At 38.6% G+C, this 19,914-nt stretch overlaps 1 protein-coding gene across 4 annotated transcripts in view; it reads right to left on the reverse strand.

Moving 5' to 3' along the window:
* MAP3K9 (mitogen-activated protein kinase kinase kinase 9) overlaps positions 1-19,914 on the reverse strand; it is a 61,269-nt gene that overhangs the window by 14,306 nt on the left and 27,049 nt on the right. For 3 of the 4 annotated variants that reach the window (XR_005627054.1, XM_039704885.1, XM_039704883.1), the window contains exons 3-8: positions 19,416-19,596; positions 12,025-12,173; positions 8,555-8,730; positions 6,278-6,518; positions 5,064-5,186; positions 4,162-4,315 (exon numbers count right to left, since the gene is read on the reverse strand). Coding sequence is in view for 3 of the 4 variants with exons in the window: in XM_039704885.1 (XP_039560819.1) it covers positions 4,162-4,315; positions 5,064-5,186; positions 6,278-6,518; positions 8,555-8,730; positions 12,025-12,173; positions 19,416-19,596 (1,024 nt within the window). In the remaining variant the exon portion in view is untranslated. The remainder of the gene's footprint in view (positions 1-4,161; positions 4,316-5,063; positions 5,187-6,277; positions 6,519-8,554; positions 8,731-12,024; positions 12,174-19,415; positions 19,597-19,914) is intronic. The other variant, XM_039704886.1, reaches the window with a different exon arrangement.

Raw genomic sequence — 19,914 nt, forward strand, 5'->3', positions numbered from 1 at the left:
ATTCACTACCATTATTCCCTTAAAGAGAAAGGGAAATAAAACCATATGTAAGTCACCTCTCATGATTCTTATTTTCCATCACAATTATTCTGCATTTCTAAGATAGCCTCCATTCCAGGATTTCAAAAGTTTATTATATGGGGGTATTTTTTTGCCTTGGTAGGAGTTTTTCCTCTACTCTCTACCCAGCTGAGCTGCTGTACTTGTCAACAATACTGCAGCAACAGCAAGGCCACAGGACCTAAACTTGATCCAGCACATGATCAGTTGGTTGATGACGGTGGTATAGACATTACACTAAAAGTATCCTGTGCACTGCTCAACTGCATTGCAAGGCATCCTCATTAACCATCCTGGCACATGAAGTGCCCTGCTGCGATCTCTAATCGACTGCACAGCACTGAACCCTATTTGTCAAGACAACCCCAGGTTTTATAACACACATGCCATTCAGTGTGTGCATCTGTTCTGATTTACTCCCCCCACAGCTGTGTAAGCCAGCTGTGTAGCACAACACACCAAATAATGTATGTTGGATCTGAATTACCCAGGTGTGCAACATGACTACCTAGGATACATGCTATAAACAGAGATGCATATTATGGGAAAGCTGGTGAGTGAAAATAGTGTGAAACTGCTAACCTCCAAAACTGAATCTCAAAGCTCTTATAATATGCAGAGAGAACTACTGAAGAAGGTGAAACTTCCACAGAGCTGGGAAAACACAAACTCGACTTAGTTTCCTCCTTTTTGACTTCTCAGAGCAATCTTCCCTTGCAAAGAACAGACTGAAGGTTTGCTGTTACTGTCGAAGTGCAGCTCAGTGTGAACAGGAAGATAAATAGCTACCAGAATAATTTCAAGGCCACCTACATTTGCCTTAAGGTTATAAAATTTTCATCCTTCCTTTTATTTTTTGCTCCTTCTCTTTTCCCCCCAAATTACAAGCAGATCTCAAAGACCTGTTCAGAAGATTGCTGCACATCTTTTTAGTTAGACAGTGGTGTGCATTTGAAAGCAATTCAAAACAAGCTGACTTAGAGAATGCTCCTACTAGAGCAGTATTGTCTGCTATTGCCCTAAGGAAAGAGCAACTGCAATGATTCAAAAGCACTAGCACTAAAACTGTATTTCAATCACCAACATAAAACTCAGGAACCTAAAGACTTCTTACCTCTGATCTATTTAGATTAACAAATCAGAAGGTTGTTACTTACTTTGTTGTATTATGACTGAGTCACTTTTCTGTTGCCTTTTTCTACTGGGAAGTCAAAGGAACCTCTTTTTTAGAATGATAAGATGACAAGGTTTATTTGCTCAGCAAATTGCAAAAAATGTCCTTGCAATTTTAAGACAGCATGTCTGGTGTCTCAATACCATTCTGTAATACCATGTTAAGACATTAATACAATACTATGGTGAATTTTAAAAAGGCTGTTGCCAGGCTCACCCCTATTCAGCTTTCAAGATTTTAAGATATAACTGCCAAAGGATTTTAAGTTACATTCACTATCACCTTCTGTAAAATTACTAACCTGAACAAAAAGCAGGGTGACCATCACCTGTGCCATAGTAAGCCTGTGACTAATCAATGCCAATTTTAAAGACAATTAAAAGTTCATAGTACATCATTGAGAATGCACTGTAAGATCACAACTGAACTGCCACAGAACTAGTCCAACATAAAGCTTCATCCAGTCTCTGCAACTCAGTACAAAACTCTTCTGCTGCTGTGCATATTCTTTAGGTTCAAAGATAGAGAAGTGTTAATAATCATTGTATTATCTTTTCATGACTGCCTTTACTTGATGTTAATTATAGGTCACTGCAATTCTCACAACGCTATTCTCGAATAAACTTGGAATTATCAGTGATCTGGGTGAGGGCATTGAGGGCATCAGCCATTTGGCAGTGACACTGAGTTGGGTGGAAGTGTTGATCTGCTGGAGGGCAGGAAGCTCTGCAGAGTGATCTGGACAGGCTGCATTGATGATGAATTGAGACCAACTGTATAAGGTACAATAAGGTGAAGTGTTGGGCTCTGCACTTCACTCACAACAACCCCATGCAATGCTACTCATCCCCATCAGTGGAGATGAGTGGCTGGAAAGCTGCTTGATGGAAAAGGACCTGGGGATGCTGGTCAACAGGCAGTTGAACATGAGCCAGCAGTGCACCCAGGTAGCCAAGAAAGCCAACAGCATCCTGGAAGGGAAGTGATTGTTCTCCTGTACTCAGAGCCAGCGAGGGCACACCTTGAATCCTGTGTTCAGTTCTGGGGACCTTAGTACAAGAAAGACACTGAGGAGCTGGAGCATGTTCTGAGAAGGGCGACGGAGCTGGGGAATGTCACGTGTATGAAGCGCACCTGAGAGAGCTGGTGTTGTTTAACCTGCAGAAAAGGGAGCTTGGGGAGACCTTATCACTGTCTACAACTTCCTGAAAGGAGCGTCTAGCCTGGTGGGGTCAGCCTCCTCACCCAAATAACAAGTCATGGGACAAGAGAAATGGCCTCAAGTTGCACCCAGAGAGGTTTAGCTTAAGTATTAGGAGAAATTTCTTCACAGAAAGGGTGGTCAGGCATTGGAACAGGCTGCCCAGGAAAGTGGTGCAATCACCATCCCCAGAAATGTTCCAAAGATGTGTGGATGTGGCACTTGGAGAGATGGTTTATTGGTGAGCAAGGCAGTGTAGGTTCATGGTTTGACTCAATCTTAAATGTCTTTCTCAACCTTAAATATTCAATGAAGTTTTATTGCCTTACCCTGTATAAAATAAGAAACTAAAAAATATCAAGAACTATCTTTTGCATCACTAATATTTACTGCAACTCTGCTCCCTTTAAATTGAAGTTTGCAGTCTGGCATGACCTCAGCAAGGAGTGGTTCGCTGTATGTTAGCCATACTGCCCTCTCAGCAAAAGTCTCATGTTTCAGACACTCTGCAAAATGCGATATCCATATCAAGTCTCCCTAGGAGAGACTCTGAGTACTACAGAACATCTCAGCACAGTTTTATGAGCAACCACAGTTTGCAAGCAACTCCATTCCAGCTGTCTGTGCCCAAAAGCAATCAGCGCTTCCTACTGAGAAGTAATGAATAGAAAATGGAAGAGGTCTATTCCCAGAATTCTAAGAACGTGATTTCAAGGTAGAAATGTTTTTTTCCAGCTTCAGTGATCTCCCCACCTTTTACATAATTAATGATTGTAAAGTGTGACATCTGTTGTAATTCCTTAGAATGCTATCCTATCCCTCATTTGTAGAACAGGTAAAGCACAGCCAGCAGCAAATGAAGCTTCCTCCATATTGTCCTGCCAACATGTCTTGAGTATCTCAGAGAGAGAACATGTTTTAATAGATCCAGGTCCTCTTGCAGGGGACTATAATACTGATGCACTATGCAAACATCAATTTTTCAGGCATTTCACACCTGACCACATATAGTCTTTATCTTTACTATCTTATAGTAAAGATAAAGATTATAACCAGCTATTTTATTTTCCCTGCTAAAAACATGGCAAGAGTCAAACCATCAATTTATCAGGGGGAAAACACTCAAACATTACTAAAAATTACCAAGCATTCAAATCTTTTAGAAGGCCAAAATAGCCCCATGTTTAAAGCAGCATTCCAGGAATGATTCATTGGAGTCCTGGTATAAATAATTCACACAAACAAAGGAAAAAAAAAAGAAGCCACAGAACAACAACCTATAGAAACAGAGGTACAACCTGTATTTCTGCAAAAGTCACTTTCAGGACTGATTCACTCAAGGCACATGTCGTTTTTAAAAGACTTAAGAGAAGATATTTGCTTGGCTTTACCAGGCACTTTTTATATACTAGAATTTAAGACAATGACACTATAGAAAGCTGAGCCTTAAAACAGAGAAGAACTATTACAGAGTATTGCACAGCTAAGAAGTTTGACAGCTTACAAATACACCTAACAATGTAATACCAGACAGTGAAACATCCGTTGCTAGGCAAATGAACTGAATGCAATTTTGTAAACTGTTCTGAATTTCTAACATCTCTGGCACGGGAAAGAAGTTTGGAAGCAGAAAGGCGTTTGCAAACGGGTAGGCAAATATCCTGTGAGCCAGCTCATGACCACCTTTAGAACCTAGAAATGAGTCTTCCTCCAGGCCCTCTCTTACCCCTCTTCTCCTGCACCTAGCTCCTTGTGACATAGTGAGCTTGGTCCCCAAGTGCGTCCCTTTTTCTTCTGGCCTCTCTTCTCTTCTTCCTCTCCTTCCTCCTTTGGAAGGACTGAGCTTCGTCCCCACGTTTTACTGCTTTCAGCAGGTGTCACTTCACAAATGGAAAGAACAGTGGAAAATGGGAAGGAAAAACAGATACACAGATTAAAAGAACTGGTTCCATGGCAACATAAAGAATAAAACATAGGGCAGAAGAGTAATAGTAACAAAAGTGATTTTCCCATAATTCTGACCATTTATCAACACAAATCTAACAACCAAATGCTGAATTAAGCATTCCCTAATACTTTCAAGTATAGGTATCCTCCCCAGCTTTATTCCATCACCAGTTTCTCTTTAGAACCACCAGTTTGAAACCAAACACACAAGTGCTGTAATATTTAGTACAAACACTATATATCAGTAAACACGACTTTCATAATTCTAAGACATGTATGTCTGCCTCATGCAGTTTTATTGGGGGAACATTATTTGCAGGAAAAGTGCCCTTGTTCTTATTTTCTTAAAACAGTAACTTAATACACTACAGCAGTGTTTTACAGATCTACTCTGCAAATTAGTATTTTTCAAATTAACCTGTATACCTATGGAATACATTTTCTATAGAAACAGCAGTATTTCACAAACTTGAGTAGGCATGGTTTTAGCTCCAAATCAGGTGGTACTTCCTCCATGACTAAGACACTCCATTTTTCTCTCCAAATGTATACATGCAAGGCACAAGGCAAACATTTTAAGTGCTTTCTGTAACAGTCCTGTCCTAGATAAGGAATCTTGGCATCTTACCACACTGACAGACTGCACATTTCCCAAATTCAATATTACATTGAGCTCCTTACACTGTATGGCCCTGAGTCTGGGAATAATGGTAGGACTTGCAGGAGGGCTGGAGCAGCTACTGATCAAGCTTTTCCTTTTGTCCATCGTTGGAGAAGCCTGCACAGTGAATTTATGCTGAAAATCTGTTTATCAAAAGAAAAAAAGGTAGAAAGACACAGTTAAAATTCTCTTTTTTAATATAAGAAAAAAAGAAATAACAATTTATGGTAACTTTCAAAGAGTGCAACTTATGAGATCTATGTAGAAATGTAGTTTTACAGCTAATTGCTATTTGCCCATTGTACACAATAAGAATTCAGAAAAAAGATGTGCACTCACAGCCCTGAAAATGTATCTTCTTAGTGTATGTGTGAAACACATACACACAGACGTTGTGCTGAGTGACATGCCAAATTATATCCCTGTATAAATCCTAGCACCTTACCTCTCACTTTATTAAGCAACACCAAAAATAGGTGTTTGCAGACCTAAAGAAAGGCATAGGCAACATACATATTTTATCATAATTTCTCTTCTGAACAGCCAATGTCTCCCAGAAAACAAAGAATATAGTGCAAGTCACCATCCCTGATGTAACAATGAGCACTAGGTGATGTACAAACCCCAGACATTTGTTTTTTTGACAAATTTAAATCTCCATAAAGAATCTGCAGAAGAAATGCTAAGGATTCAATATTTCTGAATATCAGCATCTTCACTCTTAAGAGTGTAGTAAGTTTGCCAACACCTTACTAATATTTAACATTTCTTCCAGAAGTTGCTTCAGTGTTAACAGAAGTTCACATATGAACTACCAATCTAGGGATTCAGTGTCACAGCTATCAATGTATTTTTGATAATTTTTTACACCAAAAAAAAATCCAGTAGATTATAGTTTCTCCTGCAGCATTATGTAAAATATTTCCCGAGCATCACCATCTTCTATGTACCTCCTTTAAAAAACTGATTATTTTGAGTATTAACATGTTAAACTGCAACACCACATTTTTACAATAAGCCACATACAGCCAACGGCTAACCAACATGTTGCATTTCAAATTTACTTCTGGCCTTCATATTGGAACTTTGGGCAATGCTAGCCACAAGAGCATTAAATCTAGTTTATTGATCCCAAAGAGTCATGTTTTTCCTGAAGTACATCAAATCCTTTCTAGTGCATAAGGGTCAGTAGTATCAAACCTACAGGTTACTCCCATGTCACCACATCACCAACCTGAAGGCAAGCTGATATGATTGCCATCCTTTAACTTGAGCCGGCTCCTCTTGAACTTCCCCATGCGTTTCTTGACCCGAGGCTTCTCCTGACACAGCTGGTGGATGATGATGTTGAGCTCCCTTTCCAGGATGTCAATCTCGCGTTCTGCCAGCTCCTGCTCCCGCCTTCGTAGCAGCTCCTCGTGGTTCTTCTGTTCAACAGCAGCACGAGTCAGCTCTTCTTCCCATGTGCGCAGCTCCTGCAGGGAGATAAGAACGTAGAAACAAAAGGCTGCCTTGTGACCTGTGGGTTAAGACTAACATTACTGGTTCTGAAAGCACAACTTCAATGGCTTTCACTCACAGAACCACAAACACCACTGGTTAAAGGCTCAGCTGAGAGCCAAAAACAATCCTCAAGGACTTCAATGCTTGCTATTCAAAGCCCCTCGTACCAGTATTAAAATTCAGACACAACCACTTGTGAGGCCACACCTGAAATCCGGTGTCAAATTCTAGGCTCTCCAGTACAAGACAGATATGGACATACCGGAGAGAGTCCAATGAAGGGCCATGAAGGTGATTAAGAGACTGAAGCATCTATCCTATGAGGAAGGGCTGAGAGAGATGGGACTGTTCATCCTAGCCCACAGAAGGCTTGGGTGGGGTGAAGGGGTATCTTACCAATGTATATAAAAACCCAAAGGAAGGGTGAAAAAAAGATAAAGTCAGGCTCTCTTCAGCAGTGCCCAGTGGCAGAACAAGAGGCAACAAGCACACACTGAAAAACAGGGGACACTCTCTGAATCCTTTTTTACTGCATTACTGAGCACCAGCACAGGTTACCCAGAGAGGCTGTGCAGTCTCCCTCCTTGGGGATATTCAAAAGCCATCTCAGCATGGTCCTGGCAATGGCACATAAGGCAAACCTTTCGATCTATCCCTTGCCGACAAAACGAATTGACTGAAACTGTCCTTGAAATCCCAAAATCCCACTGTGCTCCTCTCCTCCCACCACAAGGACAAAAGAATTCAGCCCTTTGAATAATTCTCTCCAGATGGCCAATTCTAGTGCAGAAGGCAAAAACTCCCTCAATTAATTCAAGTTAAACATCAGATAGATAATCAAATACATTTTAGTTTAGATGTTTTTAATAATGGCATTGTTACTTGGTTCATCACTAGGGAGATTTCAATAAGTTCAATAATGAATGGCATATAAAATTATTTCCCTATTGCTTAAGAGGAATACAGTACCCAGCCTGAGGGCAGTGCATTTTAAGTACTGTTTGTCTGTTGAAATTTCTGGTTTTCAAAAACTGTTCCAACACAGATACATCATGGGACAACAGTAGCAAGGAAATGCCTATCAGATAATTTATTTTTCCCAAAAGCTACTAAAATAGATGAATAGAAACATTTTAAGTATTCCTGTAGAAGCTGACTTCTTTCCTCTCACGCAAAGTCTTCTTTTCCTTCTCTCTCTGCCTCCCAAACCTAACCTCTGAGCCCAAATCAAGACAGCTGCTTGTTATGAGTTTACTTTCAGGCAAGAAACTGTGAACTTACAAATATATTATTACACTAGTAATTTTGGTTCCGCTGCAGTTTTTCTTACTACCAACTAAAGACAGTCTCTGTAAGGCCCTTAAATTAGATGCAGCAAGCTGCTCTCTGCAAGCATGTTTGAAGAAATCGTCAGCTTTTTCACATCTCCTTTTCAAGGCTGATGGTCATCAATCCTGTTATTCCTGCTAACATTTTTGTTTCCTGCTATTTGCCCAGATGGACTTCAGTTATAGCAGTTACTGGACCCTTCCCCTGGTAGCACTCATGTTTATTAGTCCATGCATTTTGGTTGTGCTCAAATCCTTGAAAACACAAACCCAGCAGAAACAAAGCTGCAATGTTAACTAGAGTATATACATGCTGAAACTACCCTCCTACATCTCATGTTAATAGTTTTCAGTGGGTTTCTCAATTAAGATGCTAATAGTGAACAGTTATCAAATGCAATAAACAATCAACTCACCACAGCAATTTGCACAGAGTATAATGGAAGCTCACTACAATATTAGAAAGAGTAGCAGCTGAGGATGTGGATATTTATTTTTCCCATGATTCTACCCTTGTGTGCATCATAACCTGCCATTGATTCAGGGACATTATATAAACTCCAGCACAACACAGACAAAATTAGCTCTGGGATGCATGAAACAGTGATCCCCATTTGAACTATGAAATGGGGAAATTACAATCCAGAGAGCCCAAGCAGGGAGCATTACTCTCTACTTACCTTTTCTTTGGCTCTAAGCTGATCAAACATCTCTTGGATCTCTTGTTTCCAGTCTTCCTGCAGGGAGTGGAAGGAATCTTTGGGCATTTCAAAAAAACCAGACTCTTCTATGGCAGTAAGATGGTCTAGGATAGTGGCAAAGGAAGGTCGTGAGTGCGGGTCAGGGTTCCAGCAATCTAGAACAGAATAAAGATAAACAACTGTCAAGCATCTCTAAGTATGAAGGTCTGAGAGGACAGGTAGTACTTTACTGATCCCCAGTGGCTAAGAGTGGCATACACACTACCTGTGTTACCCCAGCTTTCCCACTGCCCACTTGCACCGACTATTGTCAAATACGGAATTCATGCTTTCATGCTTGTACAATATCCAACAACACTTAAAATCTTGAACTACCTAACTACCTAGGTCTCTAGGTTCTATTGCAATAATACGTCAAGTAAAATATGGATTTACTAATTTTACAGAAGTGTACATCTCAAAGCATTTTTCAAAAATAACAAATAATTTCTTTTAACATTTTGCTTTAAGATGCATATATGTGTTCACAGAGTAGAAATGTTATGCAAGGCTCTTGCAAATACTTCTTTTATAATAGTTACACTGCAGAGTTAACAGTCATACTGCAGGAGGATATCTATCAGGGATTTCCCTGATGCCAAAATCTAATACTGAGCTGAGTCATTATGAATCTTTTCTCAGAACGGAAAACCTCTCCTGCAAAGCAAACTGGGCATAACTTGTGTGAAAATGGGAGATTCAAGTAAATAATGACATCAAATGGTGCATTTGGAGTTCTCCCATTTTTACAGGTCCTTTTTTATTATTTGAGAGAAAATTAATCAGTCATTTTTCTTTTGCTTTTAGGAGAAACGACAGATATAAACAGGTTTTTTTCATTTACAATCTAGTGCAATTATTCAGCCAATTACAGAGCTCTAAAAACAGAACTGCAGGTAGCTATCTTACCACACAAAGCAGCTCAATGAGCAACACTACAAAAGGCAATGTTTTACAGTGATGGGAATTGAACACAGAAACAGAAAATAGTATGAAGTAACCCCCAATCCATTACAAGCAATCTCCCAAACCATGACATCAAAACATTTGATTTAACAACACTTTTGAATAGAAAATTTGCACTCATTCAGACCTCTCTCTTCTTTTTCCCTAATTTCTACTCCAGCAGAAAAAAAAAAAATCTCATTCTCATTCTAAGTTGTCCTGTACCAGCACTTACACAGGTTCAGGTGTCCTTATTCTCTTTAGTACTGCTAGATGCCTGCATGCCAAAATTCCAGAGCAACCCAACACAAAAACTTCACACTCACATGTATTTGTAAGGAATACAGCTTTTCAGCATGAATGGAAGTAACTAACACATGGGTCTCTCTCATATACACCATTGCTCTACATGGTCACTGGACATAAGACAAGCATTACTGCAGCACAAGACATGAATTATAAAAAATGTTCTAAAAGTTTTCTAGACCTTGAAGTGAGAAAAAAAGGGAATATTGTTAAAAATATTAGATGATGTCCTAAAAGAAGTTCATTCATCAGTTTTGTGAACTGAAGTACACCAAGGGGCAGCTGTAATTAAAAATAAAAATCACTTCACAAAACCTGTATACATAAATACATTTGTATTTATGGCTTCTTAATTTGCTTCTTTTTTTCAAAATAGAGAACTGAGGATGTTAAAGAGAGCTGTGATGATCCCCTGCTGCTGGCCAATTAGTAGCAATGGGTGTTACAGCTAGACTGTCAGTGCCATAATCCCTGTCTCTTTACCTCAGGTTTTAAACATGGCAAAGCAAACATGACCCAAAGTAAAACAAAATGCTGCAGCCAGCCAAATGCATGAATGAGTGAACAGGATAACTAGCAGGTGGCCCGTGGCTTTTATTTTCCCAGGCCTAGATCAGCCATTATTTGCACTAATGAGGACAGTTTTAACATAACTTTTCTGTGAAGAGCGAAAGTTCAGCTTTGTTTGAAGACCACCATGGCAGTAATTCAAAAGTGAAAGCACCACTAGGGGAAGAAGAGTTCACCCGAGATGGGAAACAGCCTGTTTGAAACACAGCTTTGGTGAAAGGGCAGAAAGTAATTGGGTTCTTTTGTTCCCATCTTCCCCCTGCTCACGGAGAAACCAGGTGTTCCAAAGCCACGCGGGTTCTCACCCCTGGGCTGCTGGGTTCAGGCACTGGCCAAATGCCTCCACCCAACTTTCCCAATAGAGGGCATGATTTTGAAATCCTCACTTATAGATAAGAAAAGCATGTTGGGAAGGCATGTCAAAATAAACTACCTGGCACAACACTGAGCTGGTAGTTTCACCCACTCTTTCACATGGAGTTTTTCACTTTACACTGCCTCCAAGCTACTCTACCTGCAACTCTATTGTTTACTGTCCAGTAGGATATTTCTTTGGTAGCAGAACATACATGAAATGTTTCATTTTAAATTAACTGTAGCCTGTAACCCAATGAAAACACCAGAGAAATTAAAAAGTATTCCAAAAGCAGGGAAAAAAAATCCATCAGAAACATTTTCTTTATGATTCATATTCCTTTCCTGAGGCTAGAAACACCACCAGAGGCCACAGAGTAACAATTCTATGTTGAGACTCATTCTTTGGTCACCAAGACTATATAAACCAAGTTTGATTTCTCTTTATCTGTTTTCCTTTCTGACAGATGGGTATAAAAATGTTTATTGCATATAAACACCTACAAATCTTTGGGAATAGGGACACTGACAAAAATACTGAAGGTAAGAGAGAGAGGGCAGGAGAAAGGGGGGGAGAAATGGAGAGGAACAACTGAAGCTCAAGAGACATGAAAGCAGTTTCAATGGCCAGCAGACCAGGTCACAAAGTACACATGAAAATAACCTCACACAACCCTTTTTAATAACTAGAGCAGCTCTGATGACTAACTCCTGTATTTCTTTCACCTCTCTGTAGCCCACCTTAGGCACGAACTACCTCCACGGACAAAGCAGAAAATCACATCATTCTGACTGAAAATATGGATTGTTTTGGAATGTCAAAGCCACATTTAAAACCTCTCCCTGAAATGTCAGTAGGATAATTTTTCATTTCAAACCAATCTGACACTATTAGCAAGATGTTTGAGCTATGAATTTTAAAACGAATTAGACTTCAAACAAGACCTAAATATGTCAAGTTTTGGTGTTGGTCAGTCCTCACTACCAGAAAACAAGCTAAGAGATAACAGCAATAGCTCCCCTTTTCCTACAGAGCCAGTTAATAAAAAATCTTTCATTATTCTGGTAGTAGACTGACTGTCACAGCACACTTACAGTCAGGCCTGGCTCACCTGCACCATTGGATAAAGCCACTGGAGAAATCTGTGCCCTTAGGTGAGAAAACGAACACAAAGAGGCCATGCTCAACAGCAGTCTAGAAACAGCACAAACCACACACACCACAGCAGGCTTACCTTCCATGAGTTTGGCAAAAGGCTCAGGACACGTAGAAGGGATTGGAAGGGCAAGCTTATTCATAGCAACACCATATGCTACTGCAAGACCATCAATTCCTCTGAATGGTACTTCTCCTGTCAGCAGTTCCCAAAGCAGCACACCATAACTAATGGGAAGGAAACAAAAAAGAGAACAGGTGTTTGACTTTAACACAGCCTTTGTTAAGCAACAAGGTACCTGAACCTGGGAGTTTAGTATACTAAAGAAATTGCAGTTTGCAGGACAAGCTTATAATGAGTGCCAAGCTGGTGATCTGCCCTATTCTACCTGCTTTTTTAAGTCTGAAATAAGATTACATTTTCACTTTGTAGGAAAAATAATTTTCTCTCTGAAACTGGGAACAATCTGAAAACCATAAATCTTCTAATTCAGTTTCAAAACAGAACCTCTCAAAACACCCAACAATATGACGAAGATTGTTTGGTGGCTTGTGATTTCTAAAAATAAGTGAAAAATACTTCTTCAGAATTGAGTTGTTATCTTAAGATAATCTACAAAATACTACCTATGAAGTTATGGAAATAGTTCCAGGACTGTTCTCCCCCAAAGTATATAATGAAAAACATAAGCTCAGAATATTTTTCCTGCTTCTAGGAAATCCAAAACAGAAACTGCTTCTTCATCCTTGGTGACCTGACGGTTTCTTCTTCCGTTGATCTCTTACTCTCTTCTCAACCCAATTACCATCCATTATATTCTGTGGTAGTGAACTCCACAGATTTAATGATGCATTGCCAAAGAATACTTCTGTGTACGTATTTTCAGCTTGGTAATTTCATTGGCTTCTCTGTAGTTTGTATTTTCAGCTTGACACTTGGTAATTTCATTGGCTTCTCTGTAGTTCTTTCAATACAAGAAAGAGTAAACATATGTTCCCTATTAGCTCCTTCAATGCTGTCCATGATTTCACAGGCTTCCATACATCCTGCCTAAATGATCATTTTTCCAGGCCCCCAAATCCTAATCTAGCTAAATCCTAGTCTAATTACTGTCCTGAACAGAAGCCACTTCTTATCTTTCATTGACTTTGACATCTTCTGTTGGAATGAGCAAAAGTCACAAAGTTTTAAAGATATGGGTAGAGGCACAAATGATATTGCTTGTTTTCTTTCTTTCCTACTAAATTTTCATTTGCCAGTTGCCTTTCTCACTCTTTACAAAATAAGCTAAATTATCCATAGTAGCTCCAATGTGTTTTTACTGAATCACAACAGTAAAATTTAGAGTCCATAAATTGTACATATGAAATTCTCCCATGGGTACTACTTTGTATTTATTACCATTACCACCTATTTTATCATTCATGATAGTAAAACTTTTCCTCATTTCTCTGCAGTACATTAATTTTTCTTATCCTGAATAACTTGGTATCATCAACCATGCTACCTAACCATGTACTGTTTTTTCAAATCACTTATGATTGTGTTGAACACAGAATTCCCCACCAAGGAAACTGATTCATTATTTTATTAATTAATAACTGATTAAATGATGGGAAAAATACTTGCCCACTTTTCCCACATTGATTTACTTTATTTAAATGCTTATTATGAAGGATTTTGCTTAAAGTCTTTATAAATCTAAATATAAGTATAAGCAACCTCACCACTTATCCACAAATTCAGTATCTCCTTCAAGACTTTTCCCTTTTCACAAGGCATTACATTTTCTTCTGAAAAGCTGACTCTTCCCCAGATATGCTCACATGTCCACCAGCTCCCTGCTCTTTAGTGCTGTTTCTACCATTGAGAAGAACTCAAGATAATACTTGCTAATCCTTAGGAAGCTCTTTTAAGACCTGCCACCATGTCTGCTGCCTTCCATTTCTCTGGTACTATACCAGCTTTAAGCAACAGATTGCACAGCACAGCTACTAACATTCTCATGTTCTTGTAGAAATCTTGGGTGTTACTGTAAATCTCAGGAATTGTTACTGCTCATTTAATCAGTCATTTTTAGTACCTCTATGAATTTTACTTCAGTAAGATATGTCCTCCAGGCTTGACTCCCTTAAAGAGAAATTTTCAGCATAAAATGCCTCTTTGCTCAATTCTGGCAGACACAAGTCACTGAGGTTTTTTCTAGTATAGCTTTATTTTCTTTGCACTCCCACATTTTGCCCACCTCTGGGCTGTTATGTCCTCCTGCAGGGTTCTCACCTGGGCTGCATTTGAAAGCAAGGGATTCGGTTTTATGCTGTAAGAAGACTCTCTTCAAAACCCTTTTATCTTTGTTTTATGTTCAGTTTGAAAGAGCTCTAGTCAGTGCATCATCTTCCTCATTTGGATACCAACTGTGCTTTTAAAAATATGTCTTTCAGTAGTCTTTTCTACACTGCCTTCTTCATTCTTTTAAAGGATTTCCCATACATTGAGTCAGAGCTTTAACAGTGTCCTGAAAAGATATTCACGTTGTGTGTTCTGCTTTTGTTGTTTTTACACAAAGTTCCCAATGTTGTCAATAATCCTGAGATTAAACACTACTGTAATGGACTAATTTTTCTTAATTGTGCTTGCAAAATATAAAATCTTAATATACATATATTTGGACCACGTCATACTGTACCACCTTGAAGGCCTCCTAAGCACAACTGAAGACCAAATGAAAAACTGCTTCTCTTCCAACAAGCTCCTTCAATAGCTGCTCCATGAAACAGCTAAAATATAAATATAATATAAAGCTAAAATAGTAAGCTTTTCTTGTTTCAAAGCAAGTTTCCCTATTCATTTGGGAGTACATTATCACAAACTGTACCCCTGAGATCTCCCTTCCAACCCATCACATCTTTAACATTCACTGTAACTGCTGCTACCTTAGTTGGACACTTTTAACAGTACTTTTCCTACTTAGATAAAGGATTTTAGTAACTAAAGATCCAACCTTTGCTGTTAACACAACAATTTCACTTTATTAAGCAGAATATATTTTTTGTCCTACACAATCTTTTGCTTTTTTCTTACGTAATTCACACTCCTGAAGTTATAATTTATCATTTCTTACTGTCTCATGAGCATTATTTGAAAAAATAAACTAGAGTCTAAGTAGTTCCCAATTTCATCCTGGCCTTCTAGGATTTATAAAACACTCAAAGAAAATGGAAGCGAACTGAATGTATATTTGGACTGTCTAAATCTGATTGATCATTCATGTTACTTTTCAGTTTGGATATCACTGTTGGTAGTAAAAGGTAATAAAATCTACCAAAGAGCTGTATTATTACTTTAACACTAGTATTGGATAAAGCACTCCTGATGTGTTCAAAGCAGTTTTTCTGCAAGGTAATTTTTAAAGGAAAAAGGAATAGACAGATTGGTGTTTCTTCTAATGTGACACTAGAAGTGTATATTGCAGGAAAGGTCACTTTGCTTCTGAGAAAACTCAATGCCACTATACTTACAGCTCATTGCTGAGAATACTGCTTCCACAGAACTGGAGAATACTGCTTTGTGGCACTTGAACAATAATCCCAAGTGAATAAACACCAAGAGAGGTGCTGAACAGTGCTTTCCTATTAACTCTCAAGCAGAAGATTGGGAAGTACAAAGGAAAAAGATCAGAAGACTTACACAAAAAAGACATAGAAAGAAAGAAAAAAGGGCTTCTACATATTCTTGGTGGGGAGAAGAAAAAGTGATCAAGCTCATTTATTTTCCAGCACCTAGTAGTAATTTTTGGACTTTAATTATGAAATGAACCATGTGACACAACCCATGCATCCAAGTCAACTGACACTTGTGTGAATAATTAACCATCTTTCAGTGATCCAGTAATCCCTTAAGCCATTTAACATCAGGTTCAATCCTACTCATGGATTTTCAGGGCAAGGGAGGCTGGAGGTCTGCAGGATTTCACATGTGATTTTGCCACCTCCCTTGTTAGTCTGTGAACTTTTAAAAAACAAGTAATTGTTTCTCACTGGTACTGTTCCATGGATATGCACCATAGGCTTCTCTTATCCATTTCCCCAGGTTCAACACTTTCCATGAGGAAGGAATTATCAGCCCAACAAAAAGATCCCAGCTCCAACAGCAACTAGAACATGGCTTTCATTAAGAAAAAAAACAACCCAAACTTCATTACAGCTGGTATTTTGCATGTTATTGAACTGACAGTTCCAGAGATGACCTTTCCTGCCCATTTCACAACAATCAATATCATGTGCTTCCCCCAGGTGAGTTTCTCCTAATATTGCTAGTCAGCATTTACCTGCCAGGTATTGAAATCTTGACCGTGCTTCATTACACACAGAAAACTACAGAAGCCTACAAGTGGTCAGTTGTGGATGAAGGTGCTTGACCAACACCTGATTAAAACCAAATATTCTAATGACTGAAGTTTGTACACCCAGCACTGAATGCCTGAAACTTCCTGATCTGCTAATCTGATGGTTTTAGCTAGAGCTGGTATTCCATTCCTAAATGGAAATTAAATTCCCAATTATTTCACTGGTCTCAGAGTAGATATAGCTTAAAAACATCTAAATTGAGGAGCACAGAGAACCCAGATGATGGTTGTATGGTGCTTTTATGTTCCACACACCAACAGTACTTACAATATGACTGTTTTCAGTAGTACAAGTAAAAAACTATGTGTACAGCAAACAAGAAATATATTTAAACAGCCAAATGACAGAAAAATGTTATTTATATGCCTGCTAACATTAGCATACAGTAGTGGATGAGCTGTAATATCTAAGCTTCAACTTTACCCTTGTAAATCCAAAGCAAATACAAACACATAACAGATTTACAGGAAGGGACTTATTTAAATAGAACTGTAGTTTCACTGTCCTCTGTACAATATAAGCACAAGGCTCCTACTGTATATCTAGAGCTTGTGGGTACAGCACAGCAAAATTCACAGCAACAAGTTTTCACTAGCAAGATTTACTAAGTACTGGCACTATGAACAAACTTCACAGTGGCCCAGACCCTGGTGATAAATACCATGTGTGGCTATTCCTCACTCTTCTTAAGTTCTTTGCCAACCCTTACTCCAGACTAAGCAGATGGAGCTTTTTTAAATGGAGCTTGAAACATGTTTTGGAAAGATGAAGCAGTCAGTTATGATAAGGCTGACTCAGGAAATTTCAGTCCTAGCATGCATCTTCTTCAGCTGTTTGTGCAGCAAGAACACAAGGAGAACAAGATTCTTGTTCAAAGGCTGGGCAACAGTTCAGCCAGCAGTATTTAATAAGCTTTAAAGAAAAGGTGTTGAAATAAAAGGGTTCACAAACATTAGAGACAATTCTGTTGATGCTGCATAGACTAACTGGAAGGCTGTCAGGCAAAAAAAACCCCTATGACTCCAGTGATTAACCAAGTGGTTGAACTGGACAAGAGGAGGAGCAAGTCTAATAGGATAAAAAAGTTCATCCTGTTAAGAATTTCAGGTTGCATCCTTGGGTGGGGACAGGAATTATTACACAAGTCCATGACCGCTTTTGTAAAATCTAGGGCTCACAATCATTGGCAGACTAGTAGTGATCGCACTGGCAAGCATTTGTCCTCTGCATGTTCTTTTCAGCTTGTTTAACTATGAATAGAGGTTTTAGCCACCAGAAGGAAAAAGCTTATTCAGAGACAGTATATAAATTCCCTTAATGGTAATGACTCTTTGCTAAAGGAAGAGTATTGTGATGAACTCAAGGGAAGACTGGTAACTATAACAAGAGAAAGTGATGAAGGAATCTTAAAAGTAGAAGTAAAGTATTCTGAAAAATGAACAAATAATTTCAGTTATTTACAGTCCTTAAGTCCTGAAGTGATTCACAGTCCTTATATCAGTGATCAAACTGGTACTTTTGCATAGGCATAGAGGCACTTCATGAGAATCACCAACCATCTGGATAATTCTTAACTTTTAAAAAATTAATTCATACTGTTACAGAAAATCTACTGATCTGTTCATAGCATGCCTGGATTACTAAAGTTACAACTACAGGAAAACTGTTCCTCCTTTCCCTTAGGCTACCCTTAAAGGCCCTTCCTGGCACTGTTTCAGAGAACAGCAAGTTTAGGTTTGAGGTTGACAAGCTGTGTACAAACCAGTACCATCATCACATGCACAGAAAAGGTGCACAGCCTTAAAATTTCCATTTCTACCAGACTTCACTCCAAATAAAAGTTTGGTTCTTGCTCAATCTGTCTCAGATTAGCTACGGAGGCTACCACATTTAATTACAGAATCAGAATTTTATCCACACTATTAAGAGTGCAAAATACAAGTTCAGAGACTTATCACAAGGCAATACATTATCTAGTCAGCAAAACTGGACAAGGAAAATTAAAATCTCCACACTAAATAGCTGCCATAAGAGCCAGACATGTCTACCAGCTGGGCTATTTCTTTATCCTGGTGCGTTTTACAGCATGCACTCACTTGTGGAGGAGCATTAGTGACCAGCAACAAAATCTTACTGCTATGAAGACAAAGATCCTGACATTTCAACACATTTTTCTCCACAAGAAAAATAACATTCTCTCTATTTTATCTGTTTCAGATGTTCAGTACTAATTCTAAATCATCCAACATCCAGAAAAGTCGTTGTCCTAGAGCTATTTACTGAATTCTGTATTTACCAATCCACTTAACAGTGGCATTCAAACTCAATGTCTGGAAGTATATGGGCCAATCCTTACATTCCTCCCCACCAAATTAGCTCATTCACAAAAATTCCAGTGCATGAATGAATAAGACTATATATATATATATGTGTGTGTGTGTGTGTGTGTGTGTGCGTGTGCCAGTTACTATTTATGGATTATATACTCAGATGGACCCAGATAAGAGATCTATTATCCTATGTGAAAGACTAGAAGGGTGAAAATAATTAATAAAATTATTATGAAAACAAAAAACATAGTTTTGGGATTGAAACAGGATAGGGAATTCAATTAAGTACAGTGTGTGTGTGCATGTACATTAGTGACAGATTACTACCAAAACAAAGTATTTCAAAATTATCTTGTATGTAAAACAGTATAAAAATAAAGTACTTCTCAGATTGTATTATGGCCTTTGATTATGTCAGTCAATACCCAAATAAGCCCAAAATGTCTGGTTAAGATAAAGTAGAGGGGATTTGGATTATGGATCTCAAAATAATCTGAATGAAAACTTATAGAACAACAAAAATTTAGAGGCATGCAGTAGCTGGTACACCACTTATTTTCTACAGTAACAATAAGTCTGAGCTAAGTCTTACAGATGGAAAGCTGGTGGATAAAGTTTTCATAAGACCTGAGTTTTAATATTTGGTTCACCATTACTCATTCTTACACATAAAAGACTTCCTGGCAGGTCTAGTTAGTCTTTAGTATCCAGTGACTTAATGCCAAATCAATACCTCCAAACATCGCTGCCTTTGGAGAACATGGAAGAGCGGATGACCTCAGGAGCCATCCAGGCATATGTCCCAGCTGCGCTCATTTTGGTAGTTTTATGCCACTCCCTGGCCAAGCCGAAATCCGTGATCTTCAACATCTTGTTGCTCAGATCTCCATTTTCCACCTTTTCGAGTATCAGTACTGGAGAAAAGAGGGGGGGTTGGGAATAAAACGTATGCAGAGTAAAGCTAGTATTTATGCAAAAAAGTATTTTCCTGGAGATCCCCCAAACTGGAAGATTTTCTATGGCTTTTCATTATTCAAACATACATACCCTATTACAGGTTATTTCAGACTGATTCATTCATCTGACAGCTGAACAGTTCTCTAGCAAATAACTTCAAATTTAACCAAAGTACCAAGTCCCAGAGAAGAAATACGTAATAACATAGTTATTTAATATAGTGCCTAGTGTCATTCTGTATAATACTCTGCCAAGAGGAAGTGAACCACTGTAAC

This window comes from Passer montanus, unplaced genomic scaffold (genome assembly GCF_014805655.1).
Source record: "Passer montanus isolate IOZ18808 unplaced genomic scaffold, ASM1480565v1 scaffold18, whole genome shotgun sequence".
Taxonomy (NCBI): Eukaryota; Metazoa; Chordata; class Aves; order Passeriformes; family Passeridae; genus Passer; species Passer montanus.